The sequence below is a fragment of the Epinephelus lanceolatus genome, chromosome 7, assembly GCF_041903045.1.
Source record: "Epinephelus lanceolatus isolate andai-2023 chromosome 7, ASM4190304v1, whole genome shotgun sequence".
Lineage (NCBI taxonomy): Eukaryota > Metazoa > Chordata > Actinopteri > Perciformes > Serranidae > Epinephelus > Epinephelus lanceolatus.
Genome location: NC_135740.1, coordinates 25,200,735 through 25,221,795, shown reverse-complemented (window position 1 = coordinate 25,221,795; position 21,061 = coordinate 25,200,735). Strand labels below are relative to the sequence as shown.

Here is a 21,061-nt window from a genome sequence, read left to right as displayed (position 1 = left end):
GCAATGCACCCTCCATTGATAACACGTCCTTGATTACTGTTCAAAACTGTGGGAAAAACAGGCTGTTTTGCTAGATAGTACTAGGGTTCCAAGGGCCCTGAGCAGAACCAGTTCAAAAACAAGAGCTAATTTGGTAGAAAAGGGGTATTTTTGGACAGCACAGCATTGATCATAGATTAATATCCTTTTAATATCCTTCATGCTCTAAAAATTGCTTGGCAGACTTGGCTTTCCAATTAAAATGCCATCCCTATACAGTGCCATTACAGCTTATAAAACTGACCTTGTCGCACAGTTGAAGAGCATCTGACTCCATATCAGTGCTGTGTTCAAATTACATCAGGGTTAAACACCTACAAAACTCTTTTGAGTCAGTAGTGACCATATCTTGACAAGACACTGGAGGTGTGGGGGAGTGATGGGTGGATATGACACATAGACTGTGGCTATGCCTCGCAGACAGCCTGTCACCCAAGCGACCCCACCCTGATATATGCATAATTTAAAGTCTTCATAAGTTTTCAGGTTCTCTGTGTGCCTTGCTGTGTATTTATGTGACAAATATATTAAAAAAAAACATCCTCTCCAAACTCTATGGTGTATATAAAAGTGCTTAGCAGACCCAGTTGACCTCTATAAAATGCTGCTTCTGCTTCAGGAAATAGACCTTGTGGCGCAATGGTAGCGCGTCTGACTCCAGATCAGAAGGTTGTGTGTTCAAATCACATCAAGGTCAAAACAAGCAAGTGCTCCAACCAACCTTTGAATTAGATTTACAACAGGTTCTGTTTGATAAAAAAAAAAAATCTGATGATAGATCAGAATGTTATGTATCAATAAATAAAAAAACATATCAATAAATACTTAAATACATTAGAAATAAAAAAAAAATAAATAAATACATGATCAAATAAATATGTAAATAAATACAAAATTCATGAATGAAAATATAAATATTTCTCCTTCTGTCATTGATTATAGCATCTTTACTTGATCCTAGCTGAGGTTTCCAAATAATCAAAGAAATCACTGCTGACTTAGGTGTGTGATATAGCCTTATGTCTAATGTCTTTTTTTTAATCATCTTAAATCCTTGTTAATGTAGTGTGTCTTTGTCAGTTTAGGCATACCAGCACACCCAAAATATTAAATAGCACTCTCCACCACCATCACCAAAATACCATATTAGGAAATATCTTCTGTGTAAAAAAAATCTTGGCTCAGTCTTGAATTCTGCTGCAGTGATAGCCTTCAGACCTGTATGCCATCCATCTGAAGTGCTTCCACAGCTTGTAGTCTGAGACCCTGTGGCGCAATGGTAGTGTGTCTGATTCCAGATCAGAAGGCTGCGTGTTCAAATCACATCAGGGTCGCTCAACTTTGTGGCTACCTTTTCAATTAACAGATAGTTAAGACACTTCTTATTAAGATTAATAATCAGTAGAAATTATTATTTCAGGCTGATTTTGCTGCCCAGTTTACCTTTATAAAGCGCCACTTCTTCTTCTCAAAACAGACCTTGTGGCGCAACGGTAGCGCGTCTGACTCCAGATCAGAAGGCTGCGTGTTCAAATCACGTCAAGGTCAAACAGCTGTTAAACTCTGAATCCCCCCTTTGTGTTCACAGGTAGGCTCTTATGTCTATGTGTGTTGGTGGTGGTGGTGTGTGACTATGAGTCACTCATCAGGATATGGACATTAACTCTCCTGCTAGCTAGCCTTGTTGATGTTTTCAAATGTAAACATCAGTGAGCATCGAGGAAAAGATGGAGAAGATGGGCACCAGCTGAACGAGCATCCTGCTAGCCATTGTACAGGCCATTGTACAGGCTGGTGCTTTTCAACAATGATTAAGGACTGGTGTGACAGTGGGAATGCTCGGGAGAAGCAACCATTTAGCTGTCCTGTTGAGGTCAGGATGTGTGTACAGTTAAATCATTACACAACCAAAAACCATTACCAGAACCATCCGCAGACATGGACAATTACAAAGCAGCAGCCATCAATGTAAGAAGACGCAAAGACAGACTAAACTACAGTGCACAAGTTAAACGAGCTGATGGGTTCACATTTTACATTGTACCTTGAATAATTCCATGTGATGAATGAATGATGGATTGATTTATGTGACAAATTAAATGAAAAACCATCCTTTCTATGTTCTGTGGCATATAAGAAGTTTGGATCTTGAATAATCCCTCTAAAATACAATCACCACCTTAAAGTGATTCAAATCACATCAACAGTTGCATCTTCCTGCAGCTTTGTGATCAGTGTTTCACTGTGCATGGTGAGTTCATAATTATTAATGATTCATAAAGAACACTGACAACAAAGTGAGCTGATGTCTTTCATCTTTGTTTGAACTGTCTAAAAGTTTTAAACTGTGTGTTCTGCAATGTGAGACAGTGAAAAACAATGACCTCATACCAGGAAGCTGCCACTTTGATGCATCTAGTCCAAGAAGTAGAACACAACAGGAAGAGTGGTTCACCACAGTACATTATAAACCGAGGCATGCAAGTCAGCCTCTGATGTGGACATGCACACACACACACACACACACACACACACACACACACTGAGATAAGTGAGTAGAGTGACTGGTATGAGGCACTTCACTTAAAGTAAAGACAACAATTCGAGATGATCCCTGAACGATGGCAAAAAATAACGACAAGGGCAATCACATCATCATTTGACTCCACCCATGGACACACACACACATACATTGTATTGCCATCCATTACAATTGTCCTCATAAGCACGTACACGTAACTCTCTCAATATCTCCTTTGTTTTCCCTGTTCCCTTTAACAGTATCAAACATACAAAGAGCAACAGATGCATGGTTGTGCTTGAGCAGGAGGGAGTGGGACAGATACACAAGAAGGCGTTGACATATTTATAGCCCCCCAGGACTTAAGGGAGGTGGAGGAGAAGGATGTGGGGGGTAAGAGAAGATAATGACAGACAGAGTGGGAATAAAGATAGACATTTATTTTTAAATCCATCTGTTTTGTGTTGAATGAGGAGATACACTGTTTGGCTAGGATGCTTAGTTGAGAAGCTGGACTAGTCTTAGTTAACCATGTCACCTATCAACTTTGTATGTATGTGCCTCTTGAATGTTTCATGATATGAGCTACAGGACTGTAAAGAGGGAGGACAACAAAAGAGAGAGGAGAAAACCATTTGTGGAGAAGCTAGATAATGGTAGACAGGGGGAGTCAAATGGGAGAAGAAGGTGAAGGTCTCAGTTGATGCTGCACTGAAAATAAGGCAGACAGAGGGGACAGGTATTCACTGGATATCATGTAGGCTACTACTCTTACTTACCTTTAATGAAAAAGTTCATTTTCTTTGGTGTCTTTGGGGAGTTATGTGCTGAGCAAGAACTATCCTGGCACAGATTCAACAAGCTAGATATAACTGATCAGTTAGCGAGCTTTAAAGGTGCTGATAGGCAGATTTTGTTTATGCTAAGCTAAGCTAACCTTTTCCTGGTTGTAGCCTCATATTTACCAACAACATGAGAGTGGTATTGAGCTTCTTTTCTAACTCTTGGCAATAAAACGAAGAGGTGCAAATATATCCAAAAGAACATTTTATATTAAGAACAAAAAGGAAGTGTGTCTGTGAGCATGTTTAAAGGACTGTATGCGTGCACCCACGTGTTTAAGATGCGTGTGTGTACAGCCGCGGTTTCCACAGCAGACGCAGCTGTCTGGCCTGTTGGACTGTGCCTATGTCACTGTGACTCTATTTCGGGACCCCGTGTTGTTCCAAAGTTCAGATAAAGAAGCACAGGCATCCTCACAAAGCAGAGGGTGGAGGTGTCGGGTGAAGAGGGGTGAAGGCGGATATCCACAAACCAACACACACATCACAAACAGGGGGGGCAGTGCTGACAGAGAGGGGGAGACATGGGAGACAGGGAAGGAAAGTAGAGTGGCGAGAAGCAGAGAGTGAGACACTGAGCAGGCTGCCTGTGAGGAGGATTCACCTCTGACTGAATGAAAACTTTCTAGGGAAGGTAGAAGTGATCATTTGAGAGTCCTGGGGTGTTAGTTTTTAAGGAAAGTCTGATTTGACCTTTGATCCAGTGGATAAACAGACATTTCTGGATATCATGGATGGAGAATCGTCCAATAAGGAGACATCTGGGTCCACAGAGACGACCGCTCAGACTGACACCAACAACAACAACAATCAGGTCTGTGTTTTTTTTTTTTTTTAGCTTGATAAATTAAATTGCAGCGTAAACGCGTTTTACATTTGTAAAATCCTCAATGACCGGTGTGACTATGTGTTCCAGGAACAGTGAGTGTATTTGTGGCTGTGGCAGGTGTTGTGTTCGGACAGCAGGACAGTTGAAGTGGTTTGGGTTGAATTCTCTGTGCTACACCTGTTCATACTCCTGTAGAGCACACACAGAGACACACAAGTTCTGCAAAGTAATGCGCATGCACACACACTGTGAAGTTTCCTATTCCCTTTGATGAGTCACCGGTGCGAGGCCTGACCTGGTGTGACTTTTCCTGCAGTGACATTTTACCAGATATACAGTATGTCAAACATGATTACATTCATCTCTAAAGCCAAAATTTTCACCGACTGATGTAGTCATGACATCTTTTCATTCTAAAATGTATCAATGACACTCATGAAGACACTTAAGATCACACTCAAGAAACTATCTAAATGTCGAGAGCCAGAGGAGGTTTGCTCATTGATTAGTTCTGGCTCAAAACTTACCTTTGGGATAACGCTGATCTGTCAGGTTCAATTTAAAAACTACAAAAGGCATATTTACTATCTGAAAGTTCAACCTCTTAGTTGTATTCAGATAACTGAGATGCTCATCAAATCCCAGCGTAGAGCTTCAGGTCTCACATTACATTATGCTCTTTGGTTTGAGGACCACGTTATCCCTAGAGTGAAGTGTAGACACTAATTTTAGTACATCTTACATAATGTTAACTCACAATCATAAATCATGCTCTTAGTAGTTCGAACAAGACTGTCACCAGATTGATTAAAACTAGTCTGTGTTTGTTTGTTTGTTTGTTTGTTGTCAATGTTTTATTTATAACCATAGTGAAACAGAAGCAGGGTCAGGCTTCTAGTTGTGTATGTCCTTCAATTGATATTAATACATTTTGCCTTAGATTATTTACGTCAGTATTATGTGGGAATAGTAAATATCTCAAACTATTCAAGTGATAAACCATCATTAGTTGTTTACTGGACATGGCTGGACACTAAAACTCTTCATGAGCGTCCAGACTAATGAACAAAATCAACAGTAACCATATCCATTATAAATAAATGAAGTGAAACAGAGGTCATGCTCTGAGCGAATGGTCTTTTATATTGGTTTAGCTAATGGACGGATTATCAGACAATGGGCCCATGGGTGTTGATATGTAAAAGGCCTCCCACCTCTCTTGATAATGGTCATTTGTTGTCTCTTTGTACTCCCTTTTGAGTCTTTTTGTGGTCATGTTGCATCTCTTTGTAGTTATTTTGTGTCCCTTTGAGGTTGTTTTGAGTCTCTTTGTAGTCATTTTACCTCACTGTGTAGTTTTTTGCAACTCTTTGTAGCTGCTTGTGTCTCTTTGCAACTCGTTTTCCTCTCGTTGTGGTCGTATTGTGTCTCCTTGTGGTCACTTTGCATTTCTCTGGAGCCGTTTGATTGACTTTCCAACAACAAGTGTTAAAAACTTCGGACAGAGGCTATGGTCCAGGGGGCCTCCTGGCCCTTTGGGCGTGTGCCCACAGGCACATTTAACTAACTCCATACTCTCCTGTGGCCCAGTCAGGCTTATTTTAGATGATCTCCATGTGACACATTTATGAGTGGACAGGTGATGTAAAACCCCTCTTGGTCTAATGAGAATAAACTGTAAAAAAAAAAAATAAAAAAAAAATAAATAAAAATAATAATAATAATAATTGACAGATGTGTGATACATTGCCCTTCCAAACAAATAAACATGTTTTAGTCTCCCATTTGGATGATAACTTCAACAAGAAATATAACTGTGGCCAAGGGAGAGCATATTGGAAATGAAACATGAACATGACAAGCCAATACCCGCACACCAAGTAAAAATCTCGATATATTTTCTAGATATTTTGGCCCAATCCCATGAATACATAGATACTGAAGATAATCCATCAGCATTCACAAGTAGCTTGGAAAAAACAACTTTAAACCTTTAAACCGCATATCATGTCTTTCCTCAACAGATGATGCTGCTCATTTATCACAGATATGGTTTGATTTGTTATGATGCGTTATGATGAGTGTGGAATTTCAGTCATGTGGTACAAGCTAAATTTAAGGAAAATTTACAGTAATAAAAAAGGGATGGGTGAGGATGCAAGGGTGACATTCATGTAGCATATGTAACGTACGTTGGATCGCATACTTCCATTGACAGTGTCCCAGTGGTCCTCTAGCCCCTTATCGAAGTCTTTCAACAGGCAGGCTGCCCGTTCCATGTTTAGTAAGTCCAGGTATTCATTCAGCCAGGAGTCCCTTGAGAAGTGGCTGCTTCACACTCTTTACAGTTTAGAAGAATTAGTCTCCAAAATCATTGTCCATCGAAAAACTCTAACATAGGATGTATCACTTCTAATCAGAGTGTTTTAACAGATGGACAGTCGCAGAGCAAGTGGAATAAAGAACCTCAGTTGCCACAGTAATGCCTGCATAAATTTTGATGTTTGCCATCCATCTTGGATAATCTGGATAATCTTGGTAATATATGCTCTGCACAGAATTTTATATGGAAAAATCCTTAATCTCACATTTTAGAAGATCTCAAAGCCGAACCCCAAATTATGCACCACTGGGAAGCAGTCAGAAATGTATTTAGGTCATGCCTCCAAGACAGCTGGACAGAATATGCATTAGGGGCAGCTATAGACATTAAGTTATAGATATCTGAGACCACACCTCTTGCCAGGGTTGCCTTCTTTAGAAGCTGATCCTCTCTGGACATGAGACAGGAACTGTTCTTTCTTCACATTTCTTATTTAGAATAGAAAATAATTGGGCATATGTTAAGAAGTGAGAGTCCAAGAGGCCAAACTGATTTTTAACAGCCACAGATGTGTTAAATTTTACAGTTTATATGTAGCTGTTATTTCAATTTCATTTTGTGACAGTGCTGTGGCTACTGAGTGGTCAGGTTTAGGCACAAAATCACTTGGTCAAGGTTAGGATACCTCATATTTAGGCTTAAAATACCTAGTTTTGACACCACAAACATGGCTGCAAATGTCTTTATGTGTCATTAAAAATACCCAGCTGTCTGACTTAGGCATTACACCACCCACCATACCATCATCCTCCTTAATGAGAAACTAGGCTCATACACATGTAATATGAACTAAGTCACTCTAGAAATGTTAATATGATACGTGTGAAATGTACAAATGTGGTCTCTCTGTTTGCAGAAATGGATGATGCCAACATTTTATCATGGTGACAGGGCTGTGAATGCACAAACATGCATCAACCTGTTTATCAGACAGTATTTGTAGATGGATTTGTCATATCACTAAACTCTGTTTTACACTGTGTGTCCTCCAGACAGATGAGCCAGAGCTGGAAGAGAGTAAAGACCCAGGGAGAGAGCCTCCAGCAGAGGAGACACCAGAAGGTCAGGGAGCAACAAAGGAGGGGGAGAAGGAGGAGAAGATGAAGGAGGATTCAGTACCAGAGCAGGGAGGAGAAGAGGAGGCCAGCGCTGGAGACACAGACAAGGCCCAGACAACTCCATCAAAGCATGTTGAAGGTGACGCCACAGAAGCTGGACAAGATAAAGACAAAGCCTCTACTGATGTCAACCTGAAAGATACTGAACCAACAAGCAAAGAAAAAGATGGAGAGGGAGAGAAAAATGAAGACAAGAAAGGTGAGCAGGTGGAAGAGGTCAAGAGCTGTGAGACTGGGGGAGAAGGAGAGGATGTGACGGACAAAAACAAAGAGAAAAAGAAGAGTAAAACAGAGGAAAAGGCAGAAGAAGCAGAAAAAGATGTGAGTGAAAAGGCAGCAAAAGGGGCAGAGAAGAAAAAACAAATCGAGGAAGTGAATGTAGAAACAAAAGACAAAGGGAAGCCAGCAGAGGTGGAAAAGCAAGCAAAGCCCAAAAGAAAGAGTGGTCCTCCCTCCTCTGCTCTCTCACGACCGAAACAATCTGCACGCTCTATAAGGGCAGCCGCTAGAAATGACATCATTGCCAAATTCCAAAAAGGTGCACCAGAGTAAGTCATTGTATGACACCCAGTACCGCAAATAAGTTAAAGTAAATATAGTCTGATAAAGGTTTCATTAGAAATTGTACGATGTTGTGATGTTTTAGGACACCAATAGCCCGCAACTTCAAAATTCAGAAGTCGGCATCAGCTGGAGCTACAGGAGCTACTATCAAACAGAAGATTCTTCACTGGTGTCAAAACAAGACTCGCCGTTATGAGGTGAGTCCAACACAACAGTCTTCATCACCAAATTTGTTGTCTGGATTTGGGAAAGGAGAATTTACAAAACAATATAACTGAGCCTCGGTGTAGATGTGCTTTGCTCTGTCCGTCTTTTCACTGTCATGTACGTATGTGACCTTTGACCTTTTAGGGTGTCGAGATAGAAAACTTCTCATCATCCTGGAGTGACGGGATGGCATTCTGTGCTCTGATCCATCGTTACTTTCCTGATGCTTTTGACTTCAGCTCCCTGAATTCAAAGGAGAGGGAGAAAAACTTCACTCTGGCCTTCCAAACTGCAGAGTATGGAGTATTTCATTTTCTCCTCTATGTTTCTTCTCTCGGTTCAGTTCTGATCATTATTGTCCCACAAGAAGAAGTTTGTCTTGCAGCATAACAGCATAAAACATTAACACTATAGCAGCACATTCAGACGATTAAAGTTCTGGTACTATACACAAAATATATAATACAATAACAACATTAAGAATTAGGGAAGCACTACGCTCTGAGGGGAACCAACAGCAGTTTTTAGTGTATTAGAATTAAAGCAGCTATAATAAGTGTTTTTTTATCATAACACAACATATCCTTATACAACAGTTCTTATGATGTCCTATGAATTAGTGCCCCATGAATGACGTTATGTCCTTAATATAAAATTACATAATTGACATAAAGTTATGGAGGTTAGGTCTCCAGGGGAAAGTCCTATGTTTTGTGACCTATCCACCACCCCAACCTGCCTCCTTACAAACTCCTCAGGACCGCTTCCTTGTGCACTCCCATAAGCACATTGGTCAAATGCTCGCAGCCTTCCAAAATATGTCGATTATGCACAAATTAATGGCTCACGATTACATGGGATATGTACAAAGCTTTACAGGGCTTTATCCTGAGTTTCACCTCATTGTTGCTGTAGGTTGGAGCTGTCCAGGCCACAGCTTTACTACTTAAGTTCACTGTCACTGCTGTCACGGAGCAGTCAGGGGGAAAATATAGGTTGTACATTAATTGTTCAGCAATCTCAAAACCCATCAGTTATCAGTCTGATGACGTCAAGCATATTCAGGAGATCCAGTGAAGCAAGCACATATATGTGTCAAGACTTCATCTTCTGTGTGCATCTCATTCCAGCTAATCTATATAAAAAGTTATCTGCATATGATTGGTCAATACAACTTGGACTACAAATAGAAATCAGAAAAAACCTGCTCAGCACCGAACAGCAGACCGACACAATGAGCAACTGGCTGGTGAACATAGTGGAGAATTTAGGAGCTAAAGAGACAAATATTTCTCTCAGCAGTTGGTAGAGACCAAAGACAGCTAAAAGAGAGTGCATATTGGACTTACATTCACTAGATGGCCAGAAACATGACTCCAAATGAATGATAATGTTGCTCATAACTGTTGGATGTGTAAATAAGCAACGGCTTGCTACCATGTTTGCCATTTCAACATAAAGGGTGATGATATTTCAGTGTTCATAACTTGTCTCCGCTTCCCCCATGTTGCCAAAAATGTAGGTTTAATAGTGGTTATTGCACATAAGTGACACCTCAAACCTCTTGCACCTAGTTTTCTCAAACCTGTATCTGACTGGAGGGAAGGATGTCAAATTCCTTGGAGAGGATAGTTTAAATTGACTATTTTACTCACTACCTTGACAATGTTGCCCCATTTATTCCTGTTTTGCATATTTAAAATTACTGTACCAGTAAATCAGTAAGAAGGTCAGGACTCTCTCTAAACATCTAAGTAGTTACTCTATGTCACTGCTTTGTCTCACCTCAGTTCTCTCCTTTCCTCTGTCCCCTCATCACCTCCCACTCTCTCCCACTCTCAGGTCCCTGGCCGACTGCTACCCTCTGCTGGAAGTGAAGGACATGCTCATGATGGGCAACAACCCTGACCCCATGTGTGTGTTCACATACGTCCAGTCCCTCTGCCAAAGCCTCTCCAAAATAGAGAAAGAGAGGAAGGACAAAGAAACAGCGGAGAAAGACAAAAAAGTTGGTGATGAGGGAGAAGAGAAGGGAGATGCAGCAGGAGAGGCGTCACCGGAGAAGGATGAGGGAGAGTCTGCTGAGATTGAGATGACAGAGAGCCAAGAGGAGAAACAGGAAGATGTTGAAGAGGCAGAGGCAGCTGGTGAGGAAGAAAATGCACCAGACAGCTGTGAGACGGAGGGAGATGGAGGGATGTTAGTCAAGGCAGAGTCCTAGAAAAATACTGACGGAAAGAGACTGAAAAGACCAAAAGTATTGCTGATGGTTCCCTGAGTAGCTTAAGTCTTAGTCTGGTGTTGGATTGACTACAGGCAATGTGATGTTAGTTATCTTTATGTTTGTGTGTTTTTGTTGTTGCATATGTTTGTTTTGAGCACATAAAGAAGAAATATTCAGTTCCACCATTTGCTGTGTATTTATAGAAAAAATGAATTAAACAATGACCTTGTGAATTGGAAAGTAATTTGTGCAACAAGAAACTCTTTGAGTTGAAGGATGATTAAGGATTATTATGACAGCAGTATGGTTGATGGTGTGCATTCACAATGGCAATGGGTTGTCTTTTTGCCAAAGAGACAGTTTTTGTAATAATAATAATGATAATAACAATAATCATAGTTATAGCGCTTTACAAAAAAGTTATACTATGTTGGACAAGCGCAAAAGATGCTACATATGAAAAAGTAAAACAAGTTAAATAAAGCCAAATAGAATATAAGTATCAATAAAATAAAAGTTAAGAAGTGACTTACAGATAAATGTGAAATCAGGCCACAAACCCTGTAAAAGTACATTTATATTAGTAGTAGGTCTACACAAATTAGCCTATATTACACTTTAAAGAGAAGTCTAAAGCATTACAATTAAAGTAAAAGAAATCAAAGTTATGAGGTTATAATTTATTGTGTACACGAGATGTTTTGCCTGAAAATATTTTTATGAACGGACTTTAAGCCAATTAAGGTTTCTACTCTTTGTTGTATAGCCTACCAGTAATAAAACATTTGTTGTTTTATGTTGTTCAAGAGTGAATCAGAGGTCTATTAAGAACAGGATTGCCCCCCAATCAAAATAAATAGCAATGGATAACCAAAGACTGGCTGACAGGTCTTTTAAAATAAAGACTAACACACCCACAAAAAAAAATAAAAATACAGACAGAACACGATATTAATACCTCACTGAAAATCATTTTGAAACGTTTCTGATAAAAATAAATAAATAAATAAAAAAGTCTACACAAGTAAAACAAGCCTTTTTAATGTAGTTATCTCTGTATAGTTAGGCTACTGACTCTTTACCTCAAGGTGGAAGTAGTACTCAGGCCTTTTACTGAAATAAAAGTAGTAATACCACCGAGTAGAAATACTCTCTTATGAGTAAAATTCCTGCATTCAAATTTTAATATTAGCATCAAAATATACTTAAAGTACCAAAAGTCAAAGTACTGTCTATGCAGAATGGCCCATTTCACAATAATGGTAATAATACTATTATAATTATTAATGCATTGAAGTATTCATCACTTTTCTACTGCACCTTGTAAAGGTGGAGCTCATTTTACTTACTTTATATACTACTGGTCACCTTAACCTGTAATCATATATCATAATGTATTAGTTTAACAACATATATCTGCAAAGTTACTGAGTAAAGCTATCAAATAAATGTAGTGGAGTAAAAAGTACAATATTTGCCCCCAGTATTTAGTGGAGTAGAAGTATAAAGTAGCAAAAAAAGGAAATACTCAAGTAAAGTACAAGTACCTCACAATTATACTTAGGTACAGTCTATGGCGTAAGGTAGTGACAATGGACCCTACTGCACATCGTGCACATATCGTCTCCTCACATGATCAGAGACTTGACAATGGATGACATCAACATCCATATTACCCAGCAATCATCATTGCATATCTGTGCAACAAAAAATACCAAAGAAAGTAAGAAATTCAAAAATTATTAGTTTAACAATTATAAAGTTTATTTTTAGTTATAGGACAGTTTATTTATAGAACAGTTGATTTATAGTAATAGATTAAGGATATGGTTTTGTTAAAGATGTCGTTGACTATTAAAAAAAGAAAAAATAAATATGACAGAGATGAGTTTGCCTTTTTCGCAGACCCAGAACACACTGGAGGGACTACATATCCCATCTGGCCTGGGAATGCCTTGGGGTCCCCCAGGAGGGGCTGGAAAGCATTGCTGGGAAGAAGGGCATCTGGGGTGCTTTGCTTGGCCTGCTGCCCCTGCAATTTGGCCCCAGATAAGCAGATGAAAATGGATGGATGGATGGATGGATTGGACACATATCAAATGACATTGTTTTTAATTTAATGAGAGTTCTTCTTTGAACACAGGCATATTTTCAATGTGGCAATCACCCATAAGGGCCCATCCTCCACCCAATACATGGTCGGAGGGCCGTCTCTCTCCGTGGGCCCCCCACCTCACGGACCCCAGAGAAAACTCACTGTCTGCACTGTCTATATTTACGCCCCTGGGTACAGTACTTGAGTACCTAATTACTTTCCACCACTATTAATATCTATTCATTAGGCTATAGGTGAAATATAATTAGTTGTGCCTTTAATAATAATTGTTATTGCCAGTCGATATTACAGCCAAGGTTATTGATCAGGTTTTATTGTATATGAACACTGACCTTACAGAATAAGAGGCCGTGAACCAGGAAAACGTGAACTAAAGCTGCCCCTGCTTTATAGGGATTACGGTAACGAGCGTCATGCTACCGGAAAGGCCATTGTGTTGTTCCTTTTGTGAGCTAGCCCGGCGGTTGTGTAGCGCTGTTTTCCAGCATATTTCTCGGCGGCAGCAAAGAGAAACATGTCGACAAACATGCCGCCGGCCAATTTGAACCTGGAGTCGCAGCTTTTGTCCATAATGGACGTGCTGGTGAAAGCGGCGGTGACAGAAATCAGTCAGCTGTTCTCTGAGAGCTCGTCGTCTCTCCGCCTGCATTTAACCCAGAGCCTGAAGGAAAACGAAGCCCTGAGGATGAGGATGAAGGTGATGAGGAGTGAGCTCTTCTCCCTCAGGCTGCAGACCAGGAGCAACCGGCCGGCCAGCCGCTTCTCCCCGATCAGAGGGAATATCCCCAAACCACGGGCTAGATCACAAGGTAACGGAGTACTTTCACTTTAAAAAATACTTCATACTCGAGTAACAAGTAACGCCCCCCCCCCCCCCCCCCCCCCTCCTCCTGCAGAGCCACTTTTTAAAGACCCACAGAGTCCAACCAGTCGCTTTTATTTTAACAACAACGTGCTGTATAAGTTTCTTCAATGGTTCTCCTGCAATAACAAAAGGTCTATAAACTACTAATAAATCTCGGCTGCTCTTTATCTCGTCTCATCTCGTCTCACCACGGCTTGCCCTCGTGCCCAGAAGGTGATGTGTCTGTTCATGACATATGAGCTGGATCTGAGTCACTTCACATTACATGTTTATGACTAGTGTACTAAAGTTAGTTAGTATATGGGTAATTCAACATCTTATCAAACACTGACTGTGAAAACATCTTAAATTATAATCAAAGTTACAAGTGTGTATGAAGTGTGTGTACAGTTCTGTGTATGTGTTTCCATTACAATTAAAACTGCAACCCTAATTCATAAAAAAGTTGGGACACTGTATAAAACATCAATTAAAACAGGATAGAATGATTTGCAAATCTTTTTTGACCTATATTCAGTAAATACAGTATAAAGAGAAAATATTTAATGTAATTGTTTTCATCTTCATCACGTTATAAAAAAGTTGGGACAGTTTACCTCTGGGTTACATCACTATTTCTTTTAACAACACTCAGGAAGCATTCAGGAACTGAGAACACTAATTACTGAAGTTTTAAAAAGTGAAATTCTTTCCCATTCTTGCTGCTCAACAGTCTGCGGTCTCCTTTGTCGTATTTTGTGCTTCATAACGCACCACACATATTCAGTGGGAGACAGGTCTGGACTGGAGTCAGGCCAGTTTAGCACCTGCACTCTTTTACTACAAAGCCAAACAGTTTGAAATGTGGAGTCGTCAGACCAAAGCGCAACACAGATGAGCTTGGGCTCAGAGAAGTCAGTGGTATTTCTGGATGTTGTTGTTACATGGCTTTCACTTTGCATGGTAGAGTCTTGACTTGCATTTGTATATGCAGCAACAAACTGTTTTTACAGACAATGGTTTGCCTAACTGTTCCCAAGCCCATGTAGTGATATACTTTATATAATGATGTCGGTTTTTAAGGCAGGGGCAACTGAGGGATCAAAGGTCACAGACATGATGTGTTGGCTGTCAGCCTTACCCCTTAGATTTCCCTAGATTCTCTCAATCATTTGATGATATAGAGTGTAGATGATGAAATCCCCTAAATTCCTGCAATTGTAGATTAAGAAATGGACTCACAAAGTTTTTTGCAGAGTGGTGAACCTTGCACCATCCTTGCTTGTAAACTACTGAGCCTTTGGAGGATATCCTTCTATACCAGGCAATGATACTTAATTCTGTTAATAATTAACCTGTTCACCAGTGTAATGATCCACACAGGTGCTTTTTTTGTAGCATTCCCAGTGTTTTGTTGCCCCTGTCCCAGCGTATTAGGGACGTGTTGAAGGCATCAAATTCAGAATAAGTGTATTATTACAAAAACCAATAAAGTTTAACAGTTTGAGCATCAAAAATCTTGTTGTTGGATTGTATTCAACTGAATATGGGTCAAACGGATTTGCAAATCATTGCATTCTATGTTTATTTATGTTTGACGCAGCATCCCAAGTTTATTGGAAGTAGGGTTGTAATTTAACTCGTTATAAGAAGTAGCTGTCGATTAATTAATTCATTAAGCGATTGACAGAAAAACAGATATTTAGATTGAAATTGAATGGCAGTCTGTAGGCAAGGGCATACAATCAAATGTCATCAATAGCATCACCCTTTGACCAGTTATTAAGAACATAATGTTTTGGCTAATAAGTCATGAACCACGGGGTACAAAAGAAAAAAAAAACGTTTAATTCCTTGGATGCAAGCAGGTGCAGCAGCTGCAGTAATCGCGCATATGTTCTTCAGAAAATAGACATTCAGGTTACACAGGTCAAAGTATATAGTGTCATACTATATGCAGAATATTGTGGAGAGAGTGTGTGATGAGACTGAACCACGTTGTGTCACATTTGGCAGATGCTTTAGTCCTAAGTGATCCACAACAAATTGTTTTGGATACCCTTCAGGAGATGTCTTGATCAGCTGTCAGTCAAATAAAGCTCATCTTTGACTTCACCATGTCCAATTTATAGCATTACCGCTGCTAATTCTTCAAACTAAAGTGATTAACACAAGTTTACAGGCCCAGTTTTCAATGCAGTGCCTTCAATTTGAGTCAGTGCAACAGATTCGAAATTCAGACTGTAAATGAGCTGTTGGAAAATGTAGCTTTGTCATTTTGTTGTTTATGTGCATTTAATTCTCAATTCTGGTTTTGTTGACAGTGATAGTCCCCACCTCTTAAACTCTTCACCCCTCTTACCCTTATATCACTATCAGTGGTCCTGAAATTTTGTCTTTTTCTTTCCTCCAGTTGTCATTAAGCCACCAGTGGCTCAAAAGACAGTTGGGGAAGCTGCTTCGATTTCTCTACAACCGGAGAACAAGACTTCCTCCGCTGCCACTCAAGTGCAGGTGAATAAAATACAAGTACTTTGAGATACTGATAGTTTTGTTTGATATTTTGTTTGCTCATCATGCATATGTCTCTTTATTGGTTAGTGTGCAGATGGAGAGAGCCCAGATGTCATCCTGATCAAAGATGAGGACGACGTCGGAGGATGTGGGCCCGTTGTAGGTGAGCAGTCAACAGATGCGACAGCATGACTCACAGGCAGAAGCTAAATAGATTGGTCTTAGAGTTGATAGTTGCACAGATTAATAGTTGGTTTAGCCTTTTCGGGAGATTTGTTGACATAATTAACGAATGAGGAAACATAATAGCAGAAAATAGACTGTATGTGTGTGTCACAGCTGGAGGAAGATGTATCCTGCACCAGAAGTTTAATGGAAAGCATTTCCATTTTGAGGTCAAAACCTGCGCTCTCAACTATAAAACAAGAAACAATTTAATATTTGTTTAAGTCTAAACACTGCACACTGACAAGACAGATCATCAACACTTTTATAAATGACTAACATCCCAAATTACATCCCTGGTGTTGTTATTTTTATAGTTAAATATCTTATTAAACAAACTTTTTATGCATACTTCAGTGTGTTGAAACATATGTCAGGTTGGGTAAATGAGTAGGCTTTCAGGGTGATTTATTACATCACAGTGTGCAGTGAAACTAGATGAGTGGCATGATTCATCCATGACACATAACTGTTTAAAGTCCAGCACTGGCTGATTCCACAGTAGAGGAAGGGCAGTTTGACGTCTTTCAGTGACGTCTTCACTGTGCTCATTATTCTAATCTTAACTATGTGTGTTAGTTTTTGGGTATGCATCCTAAACTTGTAGGTAGTGTGTGCTCTGAGATCATGTTGTTGGGAGCGCTTATGAAGTGGCCTCACTCCAAGATGGGACAGGCTGCCTGGTTGGTGGTGCAAGGGTGCCTTATGAGGTGTGCACTGGGTATAAGTATAGCCTGTACAACTTCAATTCGAAAAAAGATGGGATGCTGTGTTAAGTTATTTTTTCGTTGCTCTATAGTTGTATATGGAAGGATGTATTGTTTTTAACGCAAGCCTATGTGATGGTAAAGGGTACCTTTGTCTTCTGTGACATGTTTTACTATTGTTTTTGCAGTGTATGATATGCCTGATAAATGAAATAAAACTTAGAGTCAATCACATCATGTAGATTGTCTTTTAGCTTCTTAATATAAATTATGCCCACAAATAATTTTGTGACTCAAGTCCCAGTCTAAAAGTTTCATATACAAACACTGATTCATAATATCATTGTGTGATTTATCTTTTTAGGTCAGGATGACTTTGGAAACCACAGTACGCAGGGTGGAGTTTCTACACAGACTCAGAATTTAGAGTCCTCCTGCCTGACAGGTGATAATGAGGACCTGAGAATCGTGAGTGTTCACGGACGAGGGGAAGGGCCTCTGCAGGATGAGAGCGACACCCTCTTCACTGCCTCTGAACTCCAGGCTTTTAGCTCTTTGTCTCCCGACCACAACGTCACCCATGACAGTCTCTTGAATTTCACCACTGGTGCCGGTGACAGAGCCCCGATGAGAGGGATGCAGGATAACAGAAACAGCCAGCTGGAAAGAAATCATTCCACCCAAATGGCTTCAGCAGCAGCAGCATTGAATCCTGCATTAAAAACACAAGTAGTAGGAGGTGATAATCAAGTGGGGCACCCGAGTCATGTCAGCCAGTTCACCCAGCCACAGAACGTCTTCCCACATGGCATCAACAAATCTCTGGACTGCAGCTTCTGCGGCGAGCGCTTCCTCAACCGTGAAGACCTGATTGTGCACAGGGCAAGTCACACCGGGGAGTCGCCTGCTCTTTGCACCTTTTGCGGCAAGTCGTTCGTCAACAAGACCACACTGAGCATCCACATGCGCATTCACACCGGGGAGAAGCCGTATGCTTGTACGCAGTGTGGGAAGCGCTTCACGCAGAACGGCAGCCTGAAGATCCACCTGAGGACTCACTCTGGGGAGAAGCCGTACACCTGCAATCAGTGCACCGCCAGCTTCAACAACCCCAGCAACCTGCGCAGGCACATGATCACACACAACTCTAATGGAGTGCTCTGACCATGAATGATACATAGATTTAAAAACTTAACATGGAATTTTACATTTCTTCAGCATGTTACTTTTACTGACACTTGTGTGTATTTGGGGAATATGTGTTTCCTGTGGCAGCATCTCATCTTCTGGTCCTTTTGTCTATATAGTTTAGCCACAGCGCAACTTGTCAGGTGTTAAAAGTACTTAATGAACTACACCTACACCAATGTATATTTTTTGACAACTTCTCAGTAAAATAAATGGACTGTTGAGGTTCAAATAAGGACACAAACAAGCATCACCTCTGTTAAGTATAAAAAGACTTGCATTCTTTTAGTTCTAGGAAAACCAGCAATAAGTAAACAAGCTTCAAAACTAAAATTCCTTTTTATTTATCTTTCCTGGCTAATGGGATTTTTTTACTGTTTGAAAAGCAGATGAACGTATGCCTTATTCATCATTCGAGGAAAATATACAGTACCTTAATTTAAAGCTGGGGTAGGCAGAAATCTTGAAATGGCAAAAAAAAGAAAGAAGCATAATTTGAAAATACACCCTCCGCTTGCAGCTCTCCCCTCTCTGTCCTAAGCCCCTACCACCAGACAACGATGGCCATATGCACGCACTTTATACAGTAACCCAGTGTTTCCCATACATTGATTTATTTAATTTATTAATTTTACTGTAACATTAAACACAGCGCTTTCTCACACCCCCTCCTTGCCCCACTCCCTCTCTGTTTATCAGACGACAAATGAGACAAGAATTAGCTAGCTAACGTTAGCCAGCCCAGCGTCCCTTCACCACGCAACTCACCACTGTAGACTGCTTCCTTGGGAGGAGAGTGGGCTGCAGCTTGGGAGATGAACCTTCAGTCGGCAGCTGTTGTGGCTCATATTCGGTCAGCACTTGCTGGATTTAGGTTGCTGCGGCCGCTAACTGGGGGTCTTTCTACAGAGCTGCTGCCCACTCTCCTCTTGGTTCTTGGTGGGTTGTAGCTGTTGGGAGTGAGGCAAAGGACACGCTGGGATTTCATGCTCTAGCTCAGTGGTCCCCAACTGGTCCGGCCATGGGGTCCAGATTTCTCCTCAGTCATGAGTTCAAGGTCCACACATTTTAATATATTCAGCGTCATACTTGCGTTTGGCCATGTCGTCGAGCTAGTTTGCTGTCTCTGTCAAGTAGTATCGGTTAATCACTCTACAGCAGGAAACAGCACGTCAAAATAAAAACTCTGTGCCAGAAATTCACTCTACTTTAAAATAAAGTGTGTTTTGTACAAACATGATACATTCACGAGTCACTTTTGGTCCATTCAGAATGGACCCATTTTTGGAGCGTTGGGAACAACTGCTCTAAACAACAATAACTACATAAACATGAACTTGAAGCTGCAGCCATAAGCATTTTGCTCCAGTCAGCAGAAGGGTAAACTTCAGCAACATTTTCTTTCTATCTCTGAAACCCTTTGCTTATATTGACACATTTTATTTAGTCAGTCAGTCTCTCTTTGAGATTTTATTTTTGAAAAGTCTGTCTTCTTTTTTGGGTTGCTTTGCAGTGTAGGCAGTTTTTGCAAATGCTGGAGTTGCAACTTTCTCTATAGGACTCTCTGCCATTGAGTCAGGCCTTCACCAAAGGGACGTGCATGCGCATTTGTAGAACAGCCAATAAGAAAGCCCTCTCTCTCTGAAATGATCTGTGATTGGCCAAAAGTCTCCAGTCAGCACTGTGCTAAAGTTTAGTGTTCTCACAGACCACACTTGAATTACAATATGCTCAAAGTTTATTATGAAGTTTTTGCCTAATGATGCCAAAATTAATCTGCCTACCCCTGCTTTAAGATAAATTTGACAAATGCTTAAATCTTCTTTACCCAGACATGACGAACTCTGTTATCACCTGTAGCTCAGTGTAATCATTCAGTGTATACATTACGCTCATTATTACAGACCCTCACAGTTGTTATCTTGACTTGTCTGACAGCAAGAACTCCTGTAAACTGTAGCAGGAGGAAACCATGTGGTGGTACATATTGCCTTAGTGCCCAACCCTTGCTACAATTAAATGTTGTATAAGTGCTAATCTTAAGTGTTTTCAACTGTTTTGAAAGTTTTTCAGATCACACAGTTGACAAAAATTCTCAGATACAATGGCTAAATTTTAGATGTGGATTTATAAATCTAAACATTAAAAATTATGAGAAAAATATGTGGCATACCTGGCATTTACCTGTCTTACATTTTCATATGTGCGTGTTTCATTTACAAGGCAAACTACCTCTGTTGTCTCTGTTGCCGCTCTCTTTTCCTCTCTTTTGTACTTCCTGATAGTTTCAGACTGGGCAATAATCAATTTAGTGTGGATTCTGTCTGTGGATTTGTAATCTGGATTTGCAAATATGAATAAATATAGAGGTTTTTTTTTAACAGTTTTCAATGTCGGACAAGTCTCTTATCATTTTACACCTCTAGGGTGCAGCATTGTTTTTGCTCCCAGTGATTATTGTGACTCAGGTTTACTCATACTGTAGCACCGTGGGGGGACTCTTAAGGAAACTGGGGGAAATTCCTTGCATTGTTCCTCTTTCCACCCTGCCCACACTAAAGTATTTTTTATCAAGATCCTACTTGTTTGGATTTGGTTTCACCCAAAGATCTGTAAAGGCATACATATGTTAGAGATACTAATATACAGAAGGAGTAAATGTATAGTATTTACTGTAATATCAAAGAGAGAACTTTAAGTTTGGCACTTCAGAAGTGCTTCTGTGTTGCAGTGATGCAGT

The 21,061-nt window shown here is 40.2% G+C and overlaps 2 protein-coding genes and 3 non-coding genes across 5 annotated transcripts; all 5 read left to right on the top strand.

Moving 5' to 3' along the window:
- The first annotated feature begins 664 nt into the window (after window positions 1-664).
- trnaw-cca (transfer RNA tryptophan (anticodon CCA)) lies at window positions 665-736 on the top strand. Its single transcript has one exon. It is a non-coding gene; the product is annotated as a tRNA-Trp (tRNA).
- Window positions 737-1,301: 565 nt separating this feature from the next.
- trnaw-cca (transfer RNA tryptophan (anticodon CCA)) lies at window positions 1,302-1,373 on the top strand. Its single transcript has one exon. It is a non-coding gene; the product is annotated as a tRNA-Trp (tRNA).
- Window positions 1,374-1,515: 142 nt separating this feature from the next.
- Window positions 1,516-1,587, top strand: trnaw-cca (transfer RNA tryptophan (anticodon CCA)). Its single transcript has one exon. It is a non-coding gene; the product is annotated as a tRNA-Trp (tRNA).
- A 2,288-nt stretch (window positions 1,588-3,875) lies between these two features.
- Window positions 3,876-10,967, top strand: smtnl1 (smoothelin-like 1). Its single transcript, XM_033632694.2, has 5 exons — window positions 3,876-4,216; window positions 7,607-8,280; window positions 8,379-8,493; window positions 8,648-8,799; window positions 10,346-10,967. Exons 1-5 carry the CDS (start codon window positions 4,133-4,135, stop codon window positions 10,722-10,724), a joined length of 1,404 nt encoding a protein of 467 aa, XP_033488585.1. The 5' UTR covers window positions 3,876-4,132; the 3' UTR covers window positions 10,725-10,967.
- A 2,296-nt stretch (window positions 10,968-13,263) lies between these two features.
- Window positions 13,264-20,707, top strand: LOC117260557 (uncharacterized). Its single transcript, XM_033632528.2, has 4 exons — window positions 13,264-13,652; window positions 16,101-16,201; window positions 16,289-16,364; window positions 17,498-20,707. Exons 1-4 carry the CDS (start codon window positions 13,358-13,360, stop codon window positions 18,295-18,297), a joined length of 1,272 nt encoding a protein of 423 aa, XP_033488419.1. The 5' UTR covers window positions 13,264-13,357; the 3' UTR covers window positions 18,298-20,707.
- Window positions 20,708-21,061: the final 354 nt, after the last annotated feature.